Here is a 24,345-nt window from a genome sequence, read left to right as displayed (position 1 = left end):
TCAGTGAGTGCAAAGTGCCCAGGTCCTGTGGCTGCACAACAAGAATAAATTGTTACCCATCAACCACTCTGCTTGACAGTTTATGTGCTGCGTTTGATTTTCACCAATTGTGGCACTGTGCACCATAGCTCAATATCATAGTTTGATTTTGTGTGTGCAAAATACATTTTTGCAGATATCTTGTGGTTCAGATACAATTTTCCAACCCTAGCCTGTGCTGCCATGTTCTTTTTAGAATTTAGAGGCTTTCTCCTGGTAATCCTTCCAAACAAGCGAGTCTTGTTCAGTCTTTTTCTTTGGATACTTTCATTAACTTGAATATTCTAATAGAGCCCTGTAGAGTCGGCGATGTGCATTTCTTTTCCAGTTTCTCTGAACATTGCACAGTTTGACCCAGAGGTGGGACCAAGTCATTGTTTTGCAAGTCTCAAGTAAGTCTCAAGTCTTTATCCTCAAGTCTCAAGTCAAGTCTCAAGTAATGTCAGGCAAGTCCGAGTCGAGTCTCAAGTCACTGGTGTAAAAGTCAGAGTCAAGTCACAAGTCTTAAACTTTGAATTTCAAGTCCTTTCGAGTCTTTAAAAAACCCCGAAAAAAAGCATGTTGCAGTTATATGCTAAATGTAAATATTAGACCATGTAATTTTAAAATCTGTGTTTTTCTCAACACATGACAAAATAGTGAACTTAGAAAATATACACAAATTGTGAAATTGCACCTCTTTAAAATGCAGCTCAATTAAACCTAGCTCCAAGAATAATTTTCACCAACAGTTCTGAGATAAGCTGCATGTTATTCTTGGATGCGGTTGTAGGACCAGCTTTAAAATCGCATGACAAAAATATCATACACATTAAAAAAACTGTATCACCAACGTAGCCTGGACAACATTTGCTAGTTAGATGAAGTCAGCTATCTCATCGTAGCATATTTATATGCATATTTATAATTATACGGTTCTTGGAGTGAGTGCATACACTCATGAAGTTTAGTAACTTCAGGTCACTGCAACAAGCCCAGGTACAGTTTACCGACGGATGGGTGCAGGACCTTGAAATGCACAGTGTAGAACGAAAGACCATCGTACGTATCATAAGTTTACCAGTCTCACAAATCGTCGTCATAAATACACATTCGTTAACCGTTTATTAATAGGACCTTTGAGCTCAACGGTAATTAATTAGTAGTGGAAATAATTTCTGGTACCCATCACAGAAATGTAGCAGTGACAATAATACTGTATGCTGTAATCGCACTGGGCAATTAGTGATACAAAAAACCTGTTTTATCCTGTGAATAAAAGTATATGTTTTTGTCAATGTACCATAATAACAGAAGCGAAACGCAATATTGTGTCAGGACAATTCACTATTTATGCACAATAAATAAAGGAGCATAGCGCGACAATTTCTGTTCAGCGCCAGACTTGCTTGTAACCTATATCACCAATTATGTTATGAAAATGACGTATTAACTACAACAGCAGACTGACCTTCGTGTAAATGCTTGGAGCAGACTAACCTGTGAGCTGGAGTGTTCTGGGACGTTATATTTGATCTTTGAATGGCTGAAATCCAGGCCATCCGTCGCGTCTTTGTTACTTCGGAAACATGGCTCGAACAATTTCTCTTCAACGTCGTAATCCGATAACAACCGATCTCTTTACCCGTCGGCTTCCCGTGGCTGTCATGCGACCGGCTATTGCAGTTAATAATACAACAGCTTCTTGACATTTTTGTGTTTCTTTTTATCGCTGTGTGACTGATTTCAATTGAAAGCCTGCGTGCGCTAGTACCTCTTGCCACGAGTTCCCAGAATCCTTTGCGGTTTTACCCCTGAATGACATCACATTTTCAATCTCTATATAATATGCATGTTAAGTTTTATATTTGGGGTAAAATATCAAGTCTTTTCAAGTAAACCGGTTCAAGTCCAATTCAAGTCCCAGGTCATTGGTGTAAAAGTCCAAGTCAAGTCACAAGTCTTAGAACATTTTTTCAAGTCAAGTCTAAAGTCATAAAATTAATGACTCGAGTCTGACTCGAGTCCAAGTCATGTGACTCGAGTCCACACCTCTGGTTTGACCTTCTGGTGATGTTGCTGAGATGTCCAGTCCTGGGAAGATTGGCATGTGTCTGACATTGTTTTCCACTCGTGAATAATCTTTATCGGTGTGGAATGATGAACTTCAAAGTATTTGAAACTTGTAACCCTTCCCAGACACACACCCAAATCCTCCAGACCTTCTAAAGATCAGATGATATTTTGTTTATGTTTCTTTTATCCTTCTTTCTTTCTTTAAATTTAAATCCTAATATGTAAAAGCTTGACAGTGAAAGAGTGTAAATATTGATTAATGTTGTTTTCAAAACTGCCTTTGTGGTCTTTCATACTTTGCATGTCTTGGAACAAAAACCACAGACACACCCAAGGTTAAAAGTATAATGTTGTCACGGTTGTTACGGTTCCATTATGAAACAGGTTACATTTATCAGCAGCATGTCTTAGACCACCCATATCTTTCAATTGAGCTGTAAATTTCGTGTCAGTGACATACCTGTAAAGTTTCTTAACTTCATCTTGAGTTTGTGTGACATTATTCCATTTAGAAATTCTGTCCATAGCCAGACAGGGAGGCACATGCATAGGTGTGTGCAAAAATAGGTGCTCCAGCTGAACACATCCCTATTTCCTGTACCTTTTTCCAAGTATTTATGAGTCACATCCAACAAAGTTTTAAACAATGGCTTCACTTTGATGGCAACTACACACCTAGAAACCTTCCAGATTACATTTGACTTTTAGTAGTCAATTGAGTGCATACATTTACAGCAAATTGTTGTTTTTGGTCATAGTTTTTCCCTTTCGAGCCAGACGTTAATTGATTTAGTGAGGCTGTTGTGGCAAAGGATTTGGCGCACACAGCAGTACAAGGTAAATGCATGTTTATTCACTGTTGCTTTTTAAGCTGTTTGTTCTCTGCAGCTGAATATGTGCTTAGAACAGTTCTGTCCTGTTCTCTCTATCTTCTCTGGGCTCCAGCAGTTACTCAAATAGGGAAGGCTTAATAACACAATGCCTGCCAGGACACCACACACCAGGACCCACTGGACCACCCCTCCACTGCATCTGAGATACATATCACACCATCACCTCACTCATAATTTTGTTAAAATAAAATAAAAAATTAAAATTGCTCGTTAATCTATAGTCAATCTATAGTCAGTCAAAAAAGAAGGAAAACAAAAACCTAATTTGTCCTTAAAGTTGGGAAATTACTGTTACACCAGTCAAAACATGAAAAAACCCACAGCTTAGCTCAATAAGATAAATATCTCAGAATGAAAAAGTACACTAAAGAATGAGCTCAACTAAATTTTAAATATACAAAAGAGATTTAAAAATTCCAAATCTAAACACGATACAATAAAGAGATTAAATCTTAAATGAATTAAAGTATTGTTTTTGCATCTGTAAAATTATGCAGAGTTAATGGAGTTGGAGTTTAGCATTGCAGCACAATCAGGTTTACATAAAGTGGACCAAGAGCCCTTTTATTCACTCACAGGTGACGTCCAAGCCGTACAGTCATCATGCATTCCTGTTTTTCTTGCTGCAACTGTTCAATGTCAGTTCTGTGAAAGATAATTCTTAAAAGGTATTATCTGTGGATCTGTGTATTGACAAAGACTACAGGTCGTGACTACATTTAACCGGAGCAATAAAGCTATTTTTACTTGTGGCTATTTGCACAATAGAAGGGGTAAAAAGAGATGACACACCAGTCTAATGAACTTGAATGCTTGCACCTGCACACCTGTGTTTTTCAATATTTTGCACAACACTATATCATAATTATTGTATCACAACATATGGATCAAATAAACCTCTTTTCAAAATGTCAATTTCTGGAATTTGCACATTAGCTGTTCATTATTATGTCATAACTGTTCAAACTCCAGGAAAGGTAGAAAAATGTGTACTCTAGTTATTTGTAGTGAGCACTGTAGAATTGCAAACATTTTCCAGGGTAGTCAGCGATGTCATTGCAAAAACACGCTTAAATGGTTTTGACCTTTTTTTAAAAAAAAGAAATGTATTTTAAATGAGATCGAGTTTGAACACACTTTAATATAACAGACGGTCATGTTAAAAACGGCACTAAAAGCTTGTGACGAGATGCTCGATCCTCCAGCTCTGCCCACTGCACTGCTGAATGATGAGTTCATAGTAAAAGTTTGCTCCCTGGGCGATTTCAAGGCATCTGTTTGTTGCTTTGTTTATGATTGCTTGGCCCTGCCACAGTTTGAGAGAAAGTATGAGGCAACAGTGCACAACAAGTGTTTGTAAAAAAAAACATTGGAGTATGTCAGTAGGAGCATCTGAACATTTTTGACTTTAGCACCTCCCACCAGTGGCACCTGAAAAGACACTATACAGGGACGCCATTTAAACATTACCATGATTGTTATCGACCAAGATCTTACTTGTTTGAAGTCCCAGTGCATGTGTAGTTCATTCGTTTTTGCCAGTGGACACTCCTGCAGGGTGGGAGAACTTCCAGAGCCTGGATCAACCAGGCAGCGATCACTGTTATAATTGTGAGATGTAATCCCCCCAATGATTATTTCACCATCTGTGTTGTAGTAGCAGTGCTGTTAAAAGGAAAAGTAATAATTTCAGATTATTTTTTAGTCATATTTATTATCCTGGTAGTTTGGTACTCTACATTACCTGTGGTTGTTGGAAGTTGCATCCATGCAGGATGGGGATATTTCCTGGAACAGGTCCTTGGTCCACACAGTGGCTCTTAAGAAGGTCGTTCCGTAACTGGAGTGTCAAAATTGCTTAATTGCTTTGTACTGAATCATATACTCACTGTGTGGGTACAGTTTCTCAAATATATATTTAAATCTCCTGGGCTTTGCTACTACATGTTTTTTTAAACTTTTTTTTTTTTAAATTTACCACATTTAGAGTCTTAAATCATGGAAATCCTCCTGAAATACAACTGAACTTTTAACACAACCACATTTCTTATCTTGAACTTACTCTAATAGATATTTTTGTCCTTGTGACAAAGTGCTCAAAAAGCAAAATAAAAAGCCACTTACCACACCATAACCCAACATGTTATCCCATGTTGACAGACTGGTGTAGACATTTTCCAAGTACCATTTGAAGGGTTTACATTTAAGCGTCTCTCTGAGCTCCTTCCTCTGAGACACATCACCAATATCGACCACGTGATCCTGTGTGTCAGATGTCACACCAGAAAGCATGATTTCCACAGTAACATTCTTATTTCTGATGATATTTCTGATCAATACGAAGAAAATATTGTATAGACTTTATTGTATTGTATAGACTTATACAGTGAACTTTTAAATAGAACAATATATTTAGGGACAAAACAGCCAACCACTAAAAGGAAGCATCTCTCCTGAATAAATAGGACAAATAGTATGCCAGGTACAAAAAAAGTTGAAGAAAGACATTCCTCAGTTTAAGCTTGTAATTGGTAGTGTAAGCTAATTTGCATTATAAAGTAATTTATAATATAGGCCAGGGGTCGGCAACCTGCGGCTCCGGAGCCGCATGCGGCTCTTTAGTCCTTATAGTGTGGCTCCGCGTGGTTTGGGAAAATAAATTAGAAGTATTTAGCTGAAGTGTATTTTATTTGTCTTTAGTTCTTTTTTAACTTGTAGCTCTAAATTGGAAGATTATTGTGATATTGAAATATAAAAATAAAATTATATTTTATTATTTTTCATCGCTCAAAATAAGCATCACACTCGCGGAAGCCGGTGTACCCGCCGAAACAACGTGCATTTATCGAGACTTTCAACCCCAGGTAGGCCAATTATGGATCTTCGGATCCACATTATGCCAGCAGCTGTTCTTCACTGTGAACTATGTTAAAAACAAACACCGCTCACACCTTACAGATGACAGCTTACAGTCCTTCGTAAAGATGAAAGTGACTTCGTACAGCCCCGATTTGCAGATGCTGTGCGCAGAGGTTCAGGAGCAGAAGTCCCATTGTAAACATACCACAGCAGACCCGACGATGTTTCCATGAACACACTTTTCAACATCTCAGGTAAAATACATATTTAGGCAGAAATTTGCAAATATCTATTTTTTTTTAGCAGCATGGTGCTTTTTTTCCAATTACTTTTTAAAAGTCAGGTCAAGGCTCCAAAAGCCCAAAGGCGATATGAGGGGGGCGACTCACAACAGTTTGTTTGCTGGATCATTGTAGTTCAGCTTTCCTTTTGTTATATTTCTTTAAGAGTTCAAAATGTGTTAATTACATAAATAAAATGTAATTTTCTCTGTAGCACTTCATGGATTTCACAAGCAGCACACCTTAGTTGCTCTGTGGATTCTTTTAAAAAGCAGTTAAAAACTTTTCTTTTCAAACAAGCCTTTTGTTGATCCACGTATTTTATATTCTTTACATTATTTACATTTGATCTTTTACATTGCGTATAATGTCTATTGATTGTATTGTTTATTTTAATATTTGTGTACAGCGCTTTGTGACTGCCTGTCTGTTAAAAGCGCTTAACAAATAAACTTTACTTACTTACTTTAGTTGTTCACACAAAGCATAAAGGTAAAAAACAAACAAACAATATATGCAGTGTTATCTTCATTTTAGGTGTCAAAAAGTATTTGCGGCTCCCAGTGTTTTCTTTTGCTTGGAAACCGGGTCCAAGTGGCTCTTTGGGTGTTAAAGGTTGCTGACCCCTGATATAGGCTATACATACTCAGCTGTGATGATCCAGATCTGTCCATATAGAAATAAACTTTATTGGATACCTACTTTTCTTATGTTCGGGTCCATATCTATATCCTTGGACTCTGTTAGAGTAGCCTTGCAAGATTTGCAGTTTGTGTTTGTGTGGGTCTCAAACTTAAATGAGCTGTGGGCCCCTGCTGGCACTGTCATGTCATGTGAGGGACACTTTAGTGTTCAAGTAGTACAAAAAAACCCAACCAAACAAACAAGAAAACACTCACAAATATTTCTGAAAATGTAGTCTTTCAAATACTGTATAACAAGACAAAATTGCAAACGTGAACACAACTTTTTTCCCTCCCTCTTAACTAACTGAAGTCTTTCATTGAAGTACCAAATCAGGGATCGCAAAATTTCAAAATCTCTGGTAGCCCTTCGGGCAGACACTCTTCAGTTTTTGGTAGCCCAAAATAAATTTAAGTAGCCTGAAAAAAAAGAGGACAATTTTTTGATTGACTTAAAAAATTGTTAAAACACAAATTACAACAACTGTAAAAGAATACAATCATCAACTCAAATATTTGGTTCTAATTGAGCAGAAATTTCTATGAACTTGTAAGAACTGTGTAGAACATGGATCAGTCTGTGTCAGATCCTGAATCTGACATTTCCACTGAAGTCACGGGTAAGAGGTAAGTGGACCCAAGATCATTTGCTTTGTTTGCAAAGGCTGCTAAATTGTGCCAAAGGTAGTTCACTCTTTGCAGCATCGCGCTGTTCTAAACAGCTTTTTCTTCTGCGTTTCTTCTGGACTTCTTGTTGTGCTTGGTTTATTTTTAGTAGTTTTTTTGCAATTGGCGTTTGTTCTGGGAAAGATACTGCAGACTGAGCAATAATGCATTTCTTGCATTTCTCATGGGTTCTAATGGGGTCTTTCTTAAAATTACTGGTCCCAGTAACAAAGGTGCTTGTTGACTCAGAAATCGAGGGAAACAAGACACACCCGGCAGAACATGATGTTATTTAGCTCGTCATATTCCAGCCACAGAAATTCTTTTGTCCATGAAACCAAAAAAAGCTGCGCTTTTGTTTTTGCCTCATAGCCTGATTTGTCATATCTTTTCCGTTTTGTGATCGGCTTTTCTTTGGTGGTCCCTTCTTCACCCTGACCTGTCTTATTTGGCTCTGCAGAACTAAAATACCTGCATAAATCCATCTGCTTTTACACAGGCACTTGCATAATGATCAGCGATTCTCTGCGCAATCAACCTGCATCACAGGTTTAAGCTTGCTGTGGGAGATTTCACTTGTCACGTTTGAATAGTAAGCTAATGAGTGATAAGACGATGTCAGAGGAACTGGTGCGCAACTAATCTGTCACTCACCAGTCAGTAGCTGCCGCTCTCTATTCACAGTTTGCGCCATCGCAAAGTGAAAGTGAAGCAAAAAACAAGCGGAAATTCAAACGCGATTTCAATATGTCACATACTGACAGCTACGTTTGCCAAAGAATGCAAAAGCATTGACATATTCTTTCTTCCTATGACAGCCTGACGGGCAGGGCTGAGATGGATTTTGGTAGCCCGAACAGAAAAATCGCTAGCCCCTGGACGTCGGGCTAGCGATTTTGCGAGCACTTGGTCCTCTCTTTCTGGCCAGACATGTAGCAGCACTTCTGCTATCATTTGGCTTCTATTTAACAAAATAAAAATGCAGAAATAAGTGTACACATTAGTTTTTGACTCTGTCACTGAACTAACACAGCCAATCCCTCAACATGTTTCTCTGCTCATATTGCCTTCATATTAACTCATTTTTAACATTGTACTCAACAACAAACAAATCCAAGAAAAAATTTCAGGGGCCAAATTGCATTATATTTCTTCACGTCTATAAGTACCACAAGTAGGGGTTTGAGACCCCACCTACAGCAGACCATGGAAACTAATACCATTAAGCTCGTGGCACACTGATCTTAATGCCAGATGAGGTTTGAAACTCTCCAGTTTCTGAGTCACCAGTGTTGGTGGCTTTTACACACTATGTGTCGTCCTATATGGTGACTCCACCAATAACTTTATACAGCCTCACCTTTTGTCTGAAGTAACATGTTATATTTTCCATTAGACTCCCCTCCCTGAAAGCCCACTTTCGATTGATTAGCTACCATTTTCTTATCAGAACTCAGTGCTTGAAAACCCCGCCTCCTCATGTCTGCGGTGACCATATAAGGAAATCTGTGCCAAACTGACATAATGTTAGCACAAGACTGGAAACAAACATTGCAAATTAAGCTAACAGGGGTTGCATTTACACATACTGAGCTAATTATTTCGAAATCTAGTCACATTTCAGATGAGTATCCAATACATAACAGAAAAAAGCAAGAGTGCAGTAGGTACAATTTAAATTAATAAATGTGTGTGAAGAAGTTGAATTAGGTGAAAACACCTTTAGATCATTAGCACACATGATATGCAGTATTTTTAACAGACAATGTTTCAAGAATACAAAATTTTACAGCGTATTCATGTGAAGAACAGATTTCACATGTTCTGTTTATAATCTAATGAGTTTGACAAGTAAAACACTCAAGAATACATATACTAAACTAGAGATGGCACGATACCACTTTTTTATGTCCGATACGATATCATAAATTTGGATATCTGCCGATACCGATATGAATCCGATATAGTGGTTTTTAATCAATAAAACTGTTTTTTAATATCTTGCTGCTTTTTGTATAAGTTCATACTCAAGTTAAAAACAAAACAAAACACTAAAGCTATTCTGTTAAACCTGTATGCAAAAAATACACTGCACCCAAAAAATTTCATAGTTCAGCAAAACTGATCAATCTAATAAACTTAAACCTGCTCCATCCTCCCTATTCTGGTATTTTAAAGAGTAAGCATCCTAACTAATCGGGCTCTAAAACTCCCAGCAAAAAAAAATAGGGAACCCCCTCCACCTCATGATGCTTAATCGATGTAATCAACTTTAATTTGATGCAGTGTGAAAAACAATGCACAGAAATCAATTATTTTTCAAGAATAATTAAATAGATTCAACATCTTTCTTCAACAGAACTGCAGAGATGGTACCTTCCCAAAGGAAAAAGTACTGTACTAGGGTATATTAGACTTAACAGTTACTATATACAGTTATGGACTTCTATACATTTTACATCAGATTAAAACTTTGGGTGTAAGATTCAGATAATTATTTATTAAAAGCTCGACATTTTAAATGAGAATAAGAAAGAAAAGTATGTCTTTGTGCCCCCTTCTCCCTGTTAATGCCCTATCGGCCCCCCTGGCTAAACTTTGCTAGATCCGCCCCTGCACAGTTACCAGCCGTCAGCTGCGTAGAAAAAGATCCTGGAGTAGAAAGTAATATTAAATACATTCTAACAACAGCTGATCAAGCTTAAACGTGCTGCTGTTGTTCAGCCGCTGGTTTCCTCTTTCTGGCACGAAGTGGGCCAAAAACAAACAAGAGAGACGGACTCGCGACAGAAAAGCCGATCAGCTGATCATTGATCAGTTTCACATTGAAGTAGCAGCAGGAGAGAGAGAGAGAGAGGCAGTCGCTCCATATATAGGTTGATAAGCTTAACGCGGGAATGCTTTACAAACATTCAGAGATGAACTTACACACTTGCTTTACTTCTCTCTGGGATCACTTCCTCGGAGGTGAAATGCTGGTTTGGTAGCGAAGCTCCAAATACTCAACCAGACCGCCGACAGGTCTCACACGCCACAGCCGCTCTATCACATGATGCATACTGCTCCAAAGTGCTACAGTTATGAGGCGAGTTACGGCGTGTCGCAAGTTTTGTGAGGTGCTTTTTTGATATTTAATGGATCGGATTACATTTTTTATTTCGCTCCGATCCAGTAATTTACGTCAGTATCGGACCGATACCGATACGTAATATCGGATCGGTCCATCTCTATACTAAACATAAACTTTAGATTATAAATCATCATACAAACCTCCAGTGGGACGTTCCACGCGATAAATACATTTTTCTTGTATTCATCTAACCAGATATCTGCCACCCTCAGAGCATTTCTTCTCATGGCAGGGCTGAGATCAGGTGCATATGGTTTATGGGCCCTCTCGATGTGGGCTATCCTCGAGCAGGGCACAACCTCTATACTTCCTCCGCACAGCCACACCTGAGTAGACACAGATCAGACGGCCGTGATCGGCAAATCTTCAATCTTAAATAGTTTAAAAGCGTGGACTATAATATTATTACTAATAACTTACACGAATTCCAAGTTCAACATTTTCCCCACCATAAACTGTCATCCCACCATCCAGCCCACCAATTTCTCCAAGAAAAGCTCTGTCTGCTGCAAAGATTCCCATAACAGAGGGACTCCTGTGCAAAAACCAACACATGAGTTTTTTTCCCCAACAATTCTCTACCTATATTGTCTGCAATCCAATGTCACTTGAGATACATTTTGTGATGCTGTCTCTATCGCCTCTTTGCTTGCACGCTTCACGTACTTCCCCGGTTGTGATTCATCCATCTTCTTTACCCACTCAGAGCTAAAGTGCTCGTATGTGCACCACATTGCCCAGTCAAAGCCATGAGAAAATGGGATATATCTTTCCACGTGTAGGTCATCAAAATGGACCTTATCAAAGACAGGGGACACTACAACAGTCCTGTCAGCTTTGATCCTGTCCAGCAAAGGTTCTGCCCTGCAGAAGAGGAACAAATAAGACACCAAGAGAACTTTCCAGTATGTCATTTTTCTGTTCATAAGATTTCATCCAAAATTACTGTTTTTATCTGAACTTGAAGCGCTAGCAAAAGAAATAATTCATTAAATAAGGAGGGAAACAGGTACTTCATTGGTGGAGGATGTGTTCCTCGACTTCCTACTTTACTCTTGTTTTCCTGGGGGAAAAAACAAACCATAAAGTTAAAACATGTACTTACCATCCTTCTGTGGCTTCAATATGGGCATCTAAAATGGCCACAACGTCAGCTGTGGCATGCTCCCAACCGGATATCCGGGACTGTGATAAGCCCATTTGTTGCGTATGTCTCACTTTCTTCAATAATCCGGGCATCTCTTTGTTAATTTGATCTATGTAGTCTTGTAAGGGTTTTCCAAGGTCATCTGGAATTGAAATAGAGATCTGTGACAAAGCTGATGTAGTTCAAAATACTGAGTGACATTAGCGAGGACTATCTTTGTAAGCTTACTGTAATTGCTGTAGTCATCCACCAGAATGATTTCTTTCAGCAGCTTCTTTGGAGTGTGGGTGATTATACTTTGTATTGCTCTCTTAATGACAGACAGGGCCTCATTTATGTAGATGAGTATCACACTGATGCTCGGCAGATCTTTGGGATATTTCTTTGCCAGACATCTAAACGGCGTGAGATGGTGTGTATTAGATTAATGTTTTAGTAAGCTCAAACAGACCATTAGCCCAGCCCCGTTTTTCGAGGTTTACTTGGGAGTAGTGAGATAGTTTTAAGCTCTTCTAGGACAAAGGATGACAACATTGGAATTTGCAGCAGAAAATAAATAAATAACTAAAAATACTTGACCGTCATGGATCTCATTAATAAAATGTACCTGCTGTCTCTTGTGTCTTGAAGCTTCCTGTCAAGTGGCAGCTGGTTACTCAGGAAGGCATTGTATCCATAAATCTGAAACAGACCTTCAGCTTCCTTCTGCTCTTGTTCTGTCAGGCCATCGCCCCACTTGGTAAACAGGACGGAGTTTGGGTATAACTTTGGCATAACGATCTTCTCTTCTTCTTTGTCCACATTTCGTAAAATGGAATTTGTGAAATTCTTTTGACCTAAAACCTCGGTTAGCTTTGCTTTTGTGGAGGTTAAAAAACAGAAGGATGAAAACTGTTATTCATGGTTGGGGCAAAAAAAGAAGAAATTGGCAGAATTGTTTCGACTTATCAAGTGCTCTTCAAAAATTCGTCACACAGATCAAATCTAGCATGCATCTTTCCCCCTTTGGGTTCCTAACATTGAAAAAGAAAAAAAATGTACAACACCACCTTCATCATGGCCATATTTATATCTATATTACCGAATTTCCCAGGGGAACCCACCCAAGGGATTAATAAAGTTTTATCTTATCTTATCTTATCTTATTTGTTATGATTAAATACAACAACCAAAACATGAGCAGGGTAAAGCAATGTCTATAAAAATGAAAAATGGATGAATACGCTTGAAGACCATATGAGATGGACCAAGCTGTGTTTAACAGCAACATTCGCCAAGAAAACTATACACAGGAAACCTTAGTGGACAATTCTTTTTTTATGCAATGAATAGCATTAAAGAAAAAGCATTGAAAGGAGATTTCTCATTGGTTGCAACCCTTATAGTTAGCAGTCTTGGCTTGCTCTGTCTCATTCAGTTCTGCTTTCAGGTAATGGTAGCGGTGGTGGCGATGTAGAATCCCAATAGCATTTTGCTCTACACTGGAAGCACATCCTCCAGACCAACCACCAACCAACACCACCATGACTTAACAGAGCAACTATTCATAAAAAGAGAGCCATGAGATTGGGAGTACACATTTACTTTTGACACACATACATTTCTTGTGAATGGTGGATTTTTACAATGTGATAGCTAATAACAGGTTAAGCTATTTCACTGAAGGGTAACTTTATCAATAATGTTGAAAAGAAGTCAGCGTGTGAGAATGTGAACTTTGAAACTGATACTCACTCAGTTTGTTTAGAGTCTGTTCGATCCTCTCCAGTTTTCTCTTTAAAAGTTCTTGATCAGCTACTCCCTCAGGAATAGATTTTCTGGGTGTACAACTTCTATTTGTGTAGATGATGAAAATGTATAGTGACAACAGAAATGATCCGATTATTCCAACTCTTCGTATGTTTACCTTCATTGTGGTTTCTCACAGAGGATCACAGTGTAATTATGTCCTCTGCAGCATTTCAGCTTTCTGTGTCCGTTTGAACAGGCTTTAAAACTCAAGCTGTATAATAAATCATATCTTATCTTAAAGTTTAAACATTTCTGAAAGAAAAAAAACTCACACAGCTATTAAATAGTCTTTTACTGACGTAAAGGTGCAGAGGTGATGCCAACAACCGTTATCAGGCTAACAATAAAGGTTTCAAAGTACACACAGTAAATTTCATGTGCTTGTAAAACTTACTCAGCCTCCTTTCTTTTAAGATAAGATAAGATAAGATAAGATAACTCTTTATTGTCATTGCACAGTCATACATAGTACAGTAGTACAATGAAATTGGAAAAACTGTCCTACGTCGGCACTACATATAACACAACACGACACGATATGACACATCACAACGTAACAAACAACACAACACAGTATATTAACTTAGTATAAAAAAGAAGAATAAGTGTATGTGTATTGCACACTGTTATTATTGCACATTAATTATTATTGCACCTTGTTATAAATATAAATATTATTGTTATCGTTTTAAACATTGTTACCTCCCCCTAAAAAGTCCAGGGAGGTATCCAGTCAGGTCAGCTATTTACATTGATCAGGGCTATTGCCCTGTTGTAAAAGCTGTCCTTGAGTCTATTTGTTCGGGACCTCAGCAGCCTGAACCTCCTGCCAGACGGCAGCAGCTTAAACACCCGGTGTCCTGGGTGTGTGCAGTCCCGTAGGATGCTGCGTGCCCTCTTGAGACAGCGAGTGCTGTACAGGTCCTTCAGGGAGGGAAGAGGATGTCCAATGATTTTTTGGGCCATGTTGATGACCCTCTGGAGTGCCTTTCAGTGTGCTGTGGTGCAGCTGGAGAACCACACACCGATGCAATATGTCAGCACACTTTCAATGGAGCAGCGGTAGAAGACGGTCAGCAGCTCCTTCTTCAGGTCCATTTTTCTGAGGATTCTCAGAAAGTGGAGACGCTGTTGGGCCTTCTTTAAGACCGCAGAGGTGTTAGAGCTCCATTGGAGGTCTGTGTCTATGTGCACACCCAGAAACTTGAAACTGGAGACCCTTTCCACGCACTCCCCGTTGATGCTGACAGGCTGCAGCTCGGACTTCCTCCTTCTGAAGTCAACTACCAGTTCTTTTGTTTTGGTGGTATTGAGGTCCAGGTTGTTGTCTGCACACCAATCTGACAGCCTCTGAACTTCAGCTCTGTATGCAGTCTCATCTCCCCCTGAGATGAGCCCCACCACAGTGGTATCATCTGCAAACTTGATGACTGTGTTGTCTGGGTGGGAACTAACACAGTCATGTGTGTACAGAGTGTACAGTAGGGGACTCAGTACACAGCCTTGTGGAGAGCCGGTGTTGAGGCTGAGGGCTGAGGAAAGATGAGGCCCCACTCTAACTCTCTGTACACGGTCTGAGAGGAAGTCTCTGATCCAGCGGCAGGTGGTGGAAGGAAGTCCAATTTCCAGCAGTTTATCTATTAGTTTGTCCGGGAGTATTGAAAGCAGAGCTAAAGTCAACAAAGAGCAGCCTGGCGTAACGGCCCTGCACTTCCAGGTGAGAGATGGTGGTGTGGAGCGTTGTAGCAATGGCATCTTCAGTTGATCTGTTAGCTCTGTATGCAAACTGGAGCGGGTCGAGTGTGGGTGGCAGGCAGGACATGATGTGACGTCGGACCAGTTTCTCAAAGCACTTCATTATAACAGGTGTTAGAGCAACTGGTCGGTAGTCGTTGAGGCTGCTAATGTTGGTACGCTTTGGCAGTGGGACAATTGTGGCTGACTTTAGGCACGGCGGGATGCAGGACTGGGACAGTGAAGTGTTGAAGATCTTAGTGAAGACCCCAGCCAGCTGGTCTGCACACTCTTTTAGGACCTTTGCGGTTACCCCATCTGGTCCGGTGGCCTTCCTGGGGTTCACTGCCCTCAGTGTGCGCCTCACCTCATATTCCTGCACTATGAGGCTTGGTAATTGATGTAAAAATATTAGCACATTTAGGATAAATGACAGCCTTGAAGCATTAAATATTACAGATAAGATTATGCTTGGTTGGTGGTATGAACCACAAAATAAGAAAGCTGCAAAATGCAAACTTACAACTCCATGGCTCTTAGTCTACTAGCCAGCACTTAATCCTACAGTGCCATCTCAAACTCTCCCTCAGGATCATCAACCAGGCTTATAAAACTTAAACCTCTTCACAGAACAAACCAAGTAAGCAATAATCCATTAACTGTCATAATAGATGTTTTGCAGAAAAGCGTGGCAAAGACGTTTCCATATTTCCTATGAATTTTACTTTTATGTGCACCGGGATAGAATATGTGAAGTAAAATGGATTTGTTGTACAGGGTGTGCATGTGTGGCTGCATGAGGTATGGTGTTGTAGGTAAATGCAGTGCAACTCATGCCACCATAGTAAAGACATATACTTGGCGAGACCCTGCTAAGATTTCACAACTGTGTAATTCTATTTCATATTTTCTGACAGCCTCAAAGTTTCCGAGTACTAGAATCTGTAGTAATATAGTTTTTGTGGCTTATTGTAGTTTCTGTTTTATCCCGGCGTTGCGGAGAGGGGTGTTCGAGTTATCTCCACCAGTGAGAGTATAGCGCCTCCGGTCCTGGGGTAAGCCGTTAAAACTACTTTTATTAGCATTCACAATTACCGGAGGCTAAGGTTATATTTATCTGTTGTTTTAGGGTTTGATTGCTGCCTTCACATCTCTGTGGCAAACTGCCCGACCTCAATCGGAAGAGTGAAACACCTTCCCAGCTGCTGTTGTGAGGGCTCCTCCTCAGTGGAGCCTGCTGTCTTGTCTTGTCTTGTCGTGAAACTGTTTTTATTAAGTAGGCTTACCTTTTTCTGGTTCACCTGGTTTTATTTTATTCTGGATTGCTGCTTGTACCCACGCCTCTGTGATCGGGCTGGAGCGATCCTCTGCCCGAGTGTCGTGCTGGGAACCTTAAACTGCCTCAGTTGCCGATCTCAGCCTGTGGGGAGCCAGACCGGCTTGTGTTCTTTTTGTGTGATTTTCTTTTGGGTCCACGGCTGCTGGTAAGTCCAAGTTCCACGATTGTTTTATTTTCACTTTAGGACACTGTCAACAACGATGCTACATTTTGCTTTCTAATATTTCATTTATTTTAACCATAAATAAAACTGTATTAATATTGGAGCCAACCTGCCTCGGTGTGCATCCTTGAATGTGTGCGGCCTCTTTTTATTCCTTTTATCTATTTTTCTTAAATATATATTTCCTGGGGGTGAAATTCCCCTAGGTGGCGTTGTCAGAATAATAGAAGAATAAAATATCCCTTAAAGAAAGTGTCATTTGCTGTTTGTGTCAGTGCCACAAAACACCTCAAATGGGATGTTCCAAGCCAAGTTAACGTTGTGCTTGTATTCATCCATCCAGATCTCTGCAACTCTGAGGGCATTTCTCTTCATGGCAGGACCCAGGTCAGGCATGTAGGGCTTGTGGGCCCTCTCGATGTGGGCGATCTTGGAACATGGAACAACTTCAACACTGCCTCCACATGTCCATACCTACATGAACAAAGTGTAACTTAAAAATTATAAAATTGCACTTTGCAAGGATAAAAAATGCAACTACAACTATAGTCCACAATACGCATTTTCTTAAAAAGTAGATGACAAATACAGAAATCATAGTTACTTTACCATGAAAGAGAACTTCATGACTCTATGATCTTTACTCACACGAATTCCCAGCTCAACATTTTCTCCAACATACACTTTCATTCCTTCATCAAGGACTCCAATTTCCCCCAGAAACTTTCTATCAGCAACCAGGATCCCCATGACAGATGGACTCCTAAAGTCAAAGAAGAGAACCATATTTTACAGCTGTATACTGATATAACAATATTTAATAAACCAGTTAGATTGAAAAAAATAAAGTTAATAAGGCTGTTGCATTGGCTAAATGCTGATTTCACTTGAACTTACTTTCCAGGCAGTGAACCGTCATTAAGTTTGTAATACTCGGGTGTAAAACTCTCATACATGCACCACAGAGCCCAGTCGAAGGCGTGTGCACTGGGATGATATGTAGTAACCTTGAGATCATCAAAGTTGACTCTATCAAACACCGGGGAAGCCACCACAGTTCTGTCAGCTTTAATCTGTGTCAGCAGAGGTTCAGCCCTGCATGAAGGAGGGGAACAAAGGAAATGGTTCATACAATTTCACACAATAAATTTTCTCAAATGCTGGTGAGATGTCTTGTTCAATACTTTTCAATCACGTCATGATGCTTGATTGTGACTTCTGGATGGCAGCTAGGGCTGCCACAAACGATTATTCTGATAGTCGACTAGTCACCGATTATTTTTGCGATTAGTCGACTAATCAGATCATCATCCATTGGACGTAAAACGTACAGCTTATTGCACCAGCAGCATCTGCTCTTATATAACTATCATTAGCTTACAGCTTTAAGCGTTTAAGGTCTGTGCTAACTAAAAATAAAGACAAGATGATAGTTTGTTAAATTTAAATGAAATTTGCAGATTGTTTCAGTGAAGTTTAATAAACTCCTTGCTATCTAAAATATAACAGGACACCGGAGTAAATTCTCGAGCATCTTAAATCTCTTTTCAACTTTAATCTCAGCCAAACAGATTTACTCAGGAACAAATAAAATACTAAAAAAAGCCAAACAATAACATTTTTAAGTTATCTAAGTGACTCATATGTCATGTTTAACCTGAGTAGTGAAAGACGGCGGTGGGTTTGAAGACGATTTGCTGGGAGTCCGGTGTTCTCACGGCGCTAGTTAGCCTCGCCCCCGGCTCGCTAACGAGCTAGTGGGTAACAGACGTCTCCGCAAACGTCGGAGCGCTTTTGAAAATATGTGGTGTCTTGATAAACTGAGCAGATATTTGAGGTTTACACAGCTACATTCTCCCTGAAAATATGTTAAACGTTTATTTTGTGACCCAGAAAGAATAATAAGAGTAATATTAAAACTAACTAGCTGCCGCCATTGTTGGAAACTGAGCTGGGCTGCGCTATGAATTCTGGGATACAGCTTCTTCTTCTTCTTCTTCTTCTTCTTCGGGGTTTAACGGCAGCTGGTTCCTTGTACATGCAGTGCTGCCATCTTCTGTTTCAGTCCGTTATTACACTCTTAAATCCTACTACTTATTCCTGCGTCTTTTGGGATCTTACAAAGCGTCAAACGACGTGTCGACTATTAAATTAGTCATCGACGATTTTGATAGTTGACGTAATCGTGACTAGTCGACTAATCGTGGCAGCCCTAATGGCAGCTGGTAAATATTGGTATTAAGTGGAAGTCACCTGCACTTGGTGTCTTTTACAATTAAAATACTACACCCATGTTCAGCTTTTAAATTATGCAAAAGCTTGGAACACTTGGTCACTTTGTTGTTCTAGAAATCAGTCTTTGACGTAAACCTACGCATACAGATTAGTATTTAAGGTTTGACTCTCATCATCCACTGGAGCACAAACTGGGTGTCATCAAAATGCTACAACACAGAGTGAACACCAGTTTTCACAGATATGTATATAAGCCGTCCAAACAAGAAAACTAGTCACAAACATGTGACATGATGATCTTCACTCAACTTTTGATGGTTTGTTTGAATTGGCAGATGTGAACAGGAAAGGAAAATGAGAGGCGTGCACATAAAACAACATGTTAACAGCCTGTATTGACTTACAATAATCTGCATGCCCTATAATTACTTTTTTTTGTCACAGATGTTCTTTCTTTATAACCAGCCTACCATTAGAACTATGGTCATCCACTATTATTATCTCCTTCAGCAGGTTTTTAGGAGTGCGGTCGATGATGCTGCGCAGGGCTCTTTGGAGAACAGACAGGGCTTCATCCAGGTACATGAGCACCACACTGAGACTTGGCAGGTCCTTGGGGTAACTCTTTTTCAAACACCTATTTATTAAAAAGAATTATATGAAATACCACTGTATTTGTTTAGAAATTTGAAATATTTGAGCAAGAAATGAACTGAGTGGACTAAACTGTCTGGATTTTTTTTCTTTGTATGTACAGAAGAGAGAATGAAAGATTGAAATCATATAAAATGAAAGTTGTACCGAGGATCTCTGGTATCTGGAAGAGGTCGATCCAGAGGGAGGCGATCGCTCAGATAAACATTGTACCCATACTTCTCATACAGGCTCTGAGCCTCTCTTTGGTCACCCTCAGAGAGATCCTCCCCCCATGTCTTGAACAAGGCCGAGTTAGGGAACAGTTTTTCAGACTTTTTCATTTGGGTCTCCTTGTTTTGGGTTTGGATATTTGCATCATCCTCTGTCTGCTTCAATGTCTGCTTTTGGACTGTTGGACCTCTGCAGATTTTCTTTGCTCGTCTCTGTGCTCTCCCAGCATTTTTTGCATGACATCCTGTTTTTGCTCAAAACGTCTGAGTGCATCGTCTTCAGTTGAAAACGATAACAAATTGGAGACATCAACAAAATTTTAAAATTACAGTATAAAACACATTTATAGAAGACGGACAGAGACCTGTGTTGTAATTTGATTTCATCTGTCATTAACAAACTGCATTACCATATGTATCTTTATTTGGTTTAAAGTCCCATGGTTATCATGCAATAATAATAATAATAATAATGAGGAACATTAACCCCTGACTTAAATCACTGAGATTACTGATCATTTCCTCCAGATCGGAAGAGCTCTTCAAATGCCATGTGTCTATCTCTTTATCAGTCTCCTCTCTATGTCAGGGCGACCGTGGCTCAGGGGGTTGGGAAGCGTATCTGTAACCGGAAGGTCGCCGGTTCAATCCCTGGGCTCTCTGTCCTGGTCGTTGTGTCCTTGGGCAAGACACTTTACCCTACCGCCTACTGGTGTTGGCCAGAGGGGCAGATGGCGCGATATGGCAGCCTCGCTTCTGTCAGTCTGCCCCAGGGCAGCTGTGGCTACAACTGTAGCTGCCTCCACCAGTGTGTGAATGTGAGAGTGAATGAATAGTGGTATTGTAAAGCGCTTTGGGTGCCTTGAAAAGCGCTATATAAATCCAATCCATTATTATTATGTTGGTTTCCATTCTTCAGAAAGCCAAAGTACAGCATGACCCCCATAGTGCCCACCAGTGTTGGTCAAGTTACTTGAAAAAAGTAATCAGTAACTAATTACTGATTACTTCCCCCAAAAAGTAATCCCGTTACTTTACTGATTACTTATTTTCAAAAGTAATTAGTTACTTAGTTACTTTTTAAAAACACGATTTACAACCTGAATAGGTGATAAAGCGATAGATCTTTCAGCCCAATTCTACTTTTTCTACATAATCCATCATATAAAATGTAATCAAATGGAAAAGTCTCTTTTTAAAACTTGTTTTATTAGTTTTAATCTTTTAACTTTATGCATCAAGCAAAAATTTAATTATCTGCAACATTCTCTGACTGGAAGAAATTAGTTTAACATTTAAACCTATTTTCTGCACATTCCAGCACATAAAATAAAATATTTTTTGTGTTTACACTCAGTCTTTCAAATAGATGCAAGTAAAACACAGCAGAAAATAAATAAAGTCAAAGACTCAGCGGTCCTGTTGCTCTATTTTCACCTGTAAAGCAGGAGTGGGGTAGGCGGAGGTTTACCCTGGTGCAGGTGTGCCGCGGTCAGTGGAAGAATCCGCGAGTTTCTCTGTGAGTTTCCCATTATGTCGTAGCTACTCGGTGCTTGTTGGAAGTTTAGGGGTTTTTTCGCTGTAAAAAGAAGTTTTCTTCCCACGCACAGCGGACACTAATGTTTTTGTCACTTTTTATGGAATCAAACTCAAAGTAAGGTCAGTACTTCCACGCTTTAAACGCTGCACGCTCATACTCTCTCTGCACTCGATATATGATCCACTGTTGATCTGCACACAGCTGTTGTCACGAACCACTGTCATGAGACATTCTCGCAAAAAAATCACAGTTTTAGTAACGCAGTAACGCAGCGTTCCTACGGGAAAGTAAGTTTTTGCGATAGTAATCCCTTATTTTACTCGTTACTTTAAAAAAGTAACGCGTTACTGCCCATCTCCAGTGCCCACTAATAACAATAGTCGCTTTGTCAATGTTACCCTCATTCTGATAACACCGACTTTCTAGCCAGATAATAACACGTCAGAGGACACACAAAAACACACACAGTACTGACCTAACTGACACTGTAACTCCTGATGTGAATGTCATAAAATCGTTAGCTGAGCAGAGGCGTCAACATCCCTCCACTCCCAAAAAAGTGACTGTGACCTCTCACATATTTTCTCTGATGAAAAGCAAAACTGAAATGTCTGAACAGCCTAAAATTATCTTGAAACTGGTCATAAAAGAGTCATCAATGTAATGGACAAAAAATATATACTGTTTTTAAATCTCTTCAAAATGTTCAGTTATTTGTTCATGATTATGTCATTCAGCCTGAACTGTTTAAACTCCTGGAATCATGCAGATGCTTCACAGGTGGAAAATGTGCAGCCCAGTTATTTGTAGTGAGTACTGTAGGAATTAAAACATTATTAGTGGTATTTAGAAATAATTTTGATCTTTATTTTGTTTTAATCTGTGAAAAGTGTTCATAAGATCAAGCTTGAGCACACTTGACTATAACAGATGTTCATGTTAAAAACGGCACTAAAAACTTGTGATGAGATGCTCGATCCTCCAGCTCTGCCCACTGCACTGCTGAATGATGAGTTTATAGTAAAAGTTTGCTCTCTGGGCGATTTCAAGGGATCTGTTTGTTGCTTTGTCTATGATTGCTTGGCCCTGCCACAGGTTGACAGACGTTATGAGACAGTGCACAGCAAGTGTTTCTAAAAACAATATGTCTAGGCCAAGATCTTGTTTGAAGTCCCAGTGCATGTGTAGTTCATTCGTTTTTGCCAGTGGACACTCCTGCAGGGTGGGAGAACTTCCAGAGCCTGGATCAACCAGGCAGCGATCACTGTTATAATTGTGAGATGTAATCCCCCCAATGATTATTTCACCATCTGTGTTGTAGTAGCAGTGCTGTTAAAAGGAAAAGTAATAATTTCAGATTATTTTTTAGTCATATTTACTATCCTGGTAGTTTGGTACTCTACATTACATGTGGTTGTTGAAAGTGGCATCCATGCAGGATGTGGATATTTCCTGGAACAGGTCCTTGGTCCACACAGTGGCTCTTAAGAAGGTCGTTCCGTAACTGGAGTGTCAAACTTGTTTGCTTTTTATTGAATCATATACTCATGTGGTATGTGATTGAGTGATTGAGTTTCTAAAAAATATTGTATGATTTTATTTCCTCAGGGCAGCCCCTCCATGAACTGCTCCAGGACCACATTTGTCAGAATGCGTGCCTCCAGAAAAACCTGAGGGTCATTGTCCTCCCTCATCTGGTCCATTGCCACCGCCAGCAGAGAGCAGGGAGGCGATGTGGCGACCTGACGAGCCACTTCAGCACCTACGTCTGCCACTCTGCCTGGTCCTGCAGCTTGTCCGGTTGATCGCTCTGGGTGTCAAGTGCTGTGTATGACAGGCAGGAATGGTGGATCCAAAGTGCGGACTCCAGAAGGCGAAAAATGCACTCACAACAGCTTTGTTCCTGAACATGAAAATAACTAAACTGAAAACAGAAATAAACTAAATAGGCAGACTTGTTTTCAAACCTTTTCCACCACAATTAACAGGCTGTGAAAGGACAGTCTTAGCGGTCTCTGAATTTACTAGACGAGGCTTAGCTAAGATAGGTTTTAAATTTTTTCCACCGTGACGAGCAGTCTGAGGAAAAACAGTTCAAGCAAACAGACTCGGGGATGAGAGAACCTCAATTAACAAAACCTGAATTGATGGTCTTTGAAAAATTATTGTCTTTTACCTGCTTGAGAGGTGCAGAACAACACTGAGACAGGGAAGGCATATAAACAAAACCTACAATTGGAAATCAGGAGATACTAAAGGGAGCTAGAAATACAGAAACTAAATAATAGAAACACTAAGTCACAGAATATAGACAAACAAAATCAAAACCACTGTGTCACCAGACCCAGGTACCATAACACTGGGCCGCCACGTGCTCACGTTCCATGGCCGCCATCTCAGCCAGTTTTCTTTATTTATCGACATCAATGTTCGGTCCTCTGCGTCAATAAAAAGGGCCCAATGCCTCATCAGCACGATCATCTTAATTTAAAATGCCAGAGACCATTTTCTACCTTCACACAAGGCCCATTATGCATGTGCGTGGGTAATTCTTCCAAAAATATCCCATAGAAAGTATTATTAAAATCATTTCTGCTAAAATGTGAGAAATTTGTGACAAATTGCAAAACACCTGGCTATGTCTTCACTAAAACCTCTGTAACTTTGCTCTGTTTCACTTCAGCAGCATCAATTTTTGCACAGATAATGTTCGTTTGTTGAACGTTTGTTCTGAAATTTATTGTGTACTGCACCATATTTTCAAAGGGGTTACATGCGATAAAAATACAAAAAAAATAGGCGATGAAAAAAAATCTTCGTATTTTTCTATGTTCTATGTTTTTCTATGTTCCAGACTCAGTTACTTTGACACAGTAACGTCTGCTGTAATATTTACACCTCTGTTGAAGCGTTAGCTTTATTTT

At 39.6% G+C, this 24,345-nt stretch overlaps 1 protein-coding gene and 1 pseudogene across 3 annotated transcripts; both read right to left on the bottom strand.

Moving 5' to 3' along the window:
* Positions 1-4,110: 4,110 nt before the first annotated feature.
* Positions 4,111-13,769, bottom strand: LOC146569329 (putative polypeptide N-acetylgalactosaminyltransferase 8). Of its 3 annotated transcripts, none has more exons than XM_085281527.1 (11): positions 13,660-13,769; positions 13,488-13,585; positions 12,361-12,610; positions 11,982-12,148; positions 11,712-11,895; positions 11,273-11,470; positions 11,027-11,141; positions 10,747-10,932; positions 5,112-5,249; positions 4,732-4,827; positions 4,111-4,652 (listed from the first exon to the last, which is right to left on the bottom strand). In XM_085281527.1, exons 3-11 carry the CDS (start codon positions 12,525-12,527, stop codon positions 4,278-4,280), a joined length of 1,626 nt encoding a protein of 541 aa, XP_085137653.1. In that variant the 5' UTR covers positions 12,528-12,610; positions 13,488-13,585; positions 13,660-13,769; the 3' UTR covers positions 4,111-4,277. The 3 variants fall into 3 exon arrangements, with proteins under 3 accessions (XP_085137653.1, XP_085137652.1, XP_085137651.1); XM_085281526.1 differs by having other exon boundaries at positions 4,111-4,293; positions 4,485-4,652; positions 13,488-13,749; XM_085281525.1 differs by having other exon boundaries at positions 13,488-13,749.
* Positions 13,770-17,035: 3,266 nt separating this feature from the next.
* On the bottom strand, positions 17,036-23,816 carry LOC146569328 (putative polypeptide N-acetylgalactosaminyltransferase 8; annotated as a pseudogene).
* Between the last annotated feature and the right edge of the window lie 529 nt (positions 23,817-24,345).

Source organism: Mchenga conophoros, linkage group LG7, assembly GCF_057382185.1.
Source record: "Mchenga conophoros isolate Kocher_MC1m ecotype Shallow Benthic linkage group LG7, M_conophoros_male_GT1.1, whole genome shotgun sequence".
NCBI classification, from domain to species: domain Eukaryota; kingdom Metazoa; phylum Chordata; class Actinopteri; order Cichliformes; family Cichlidae; genus Mchenga; species Mchenga conophoros.
This window is presented reverse-complemented; position numbering and strand designations above follow the sequence as displayed.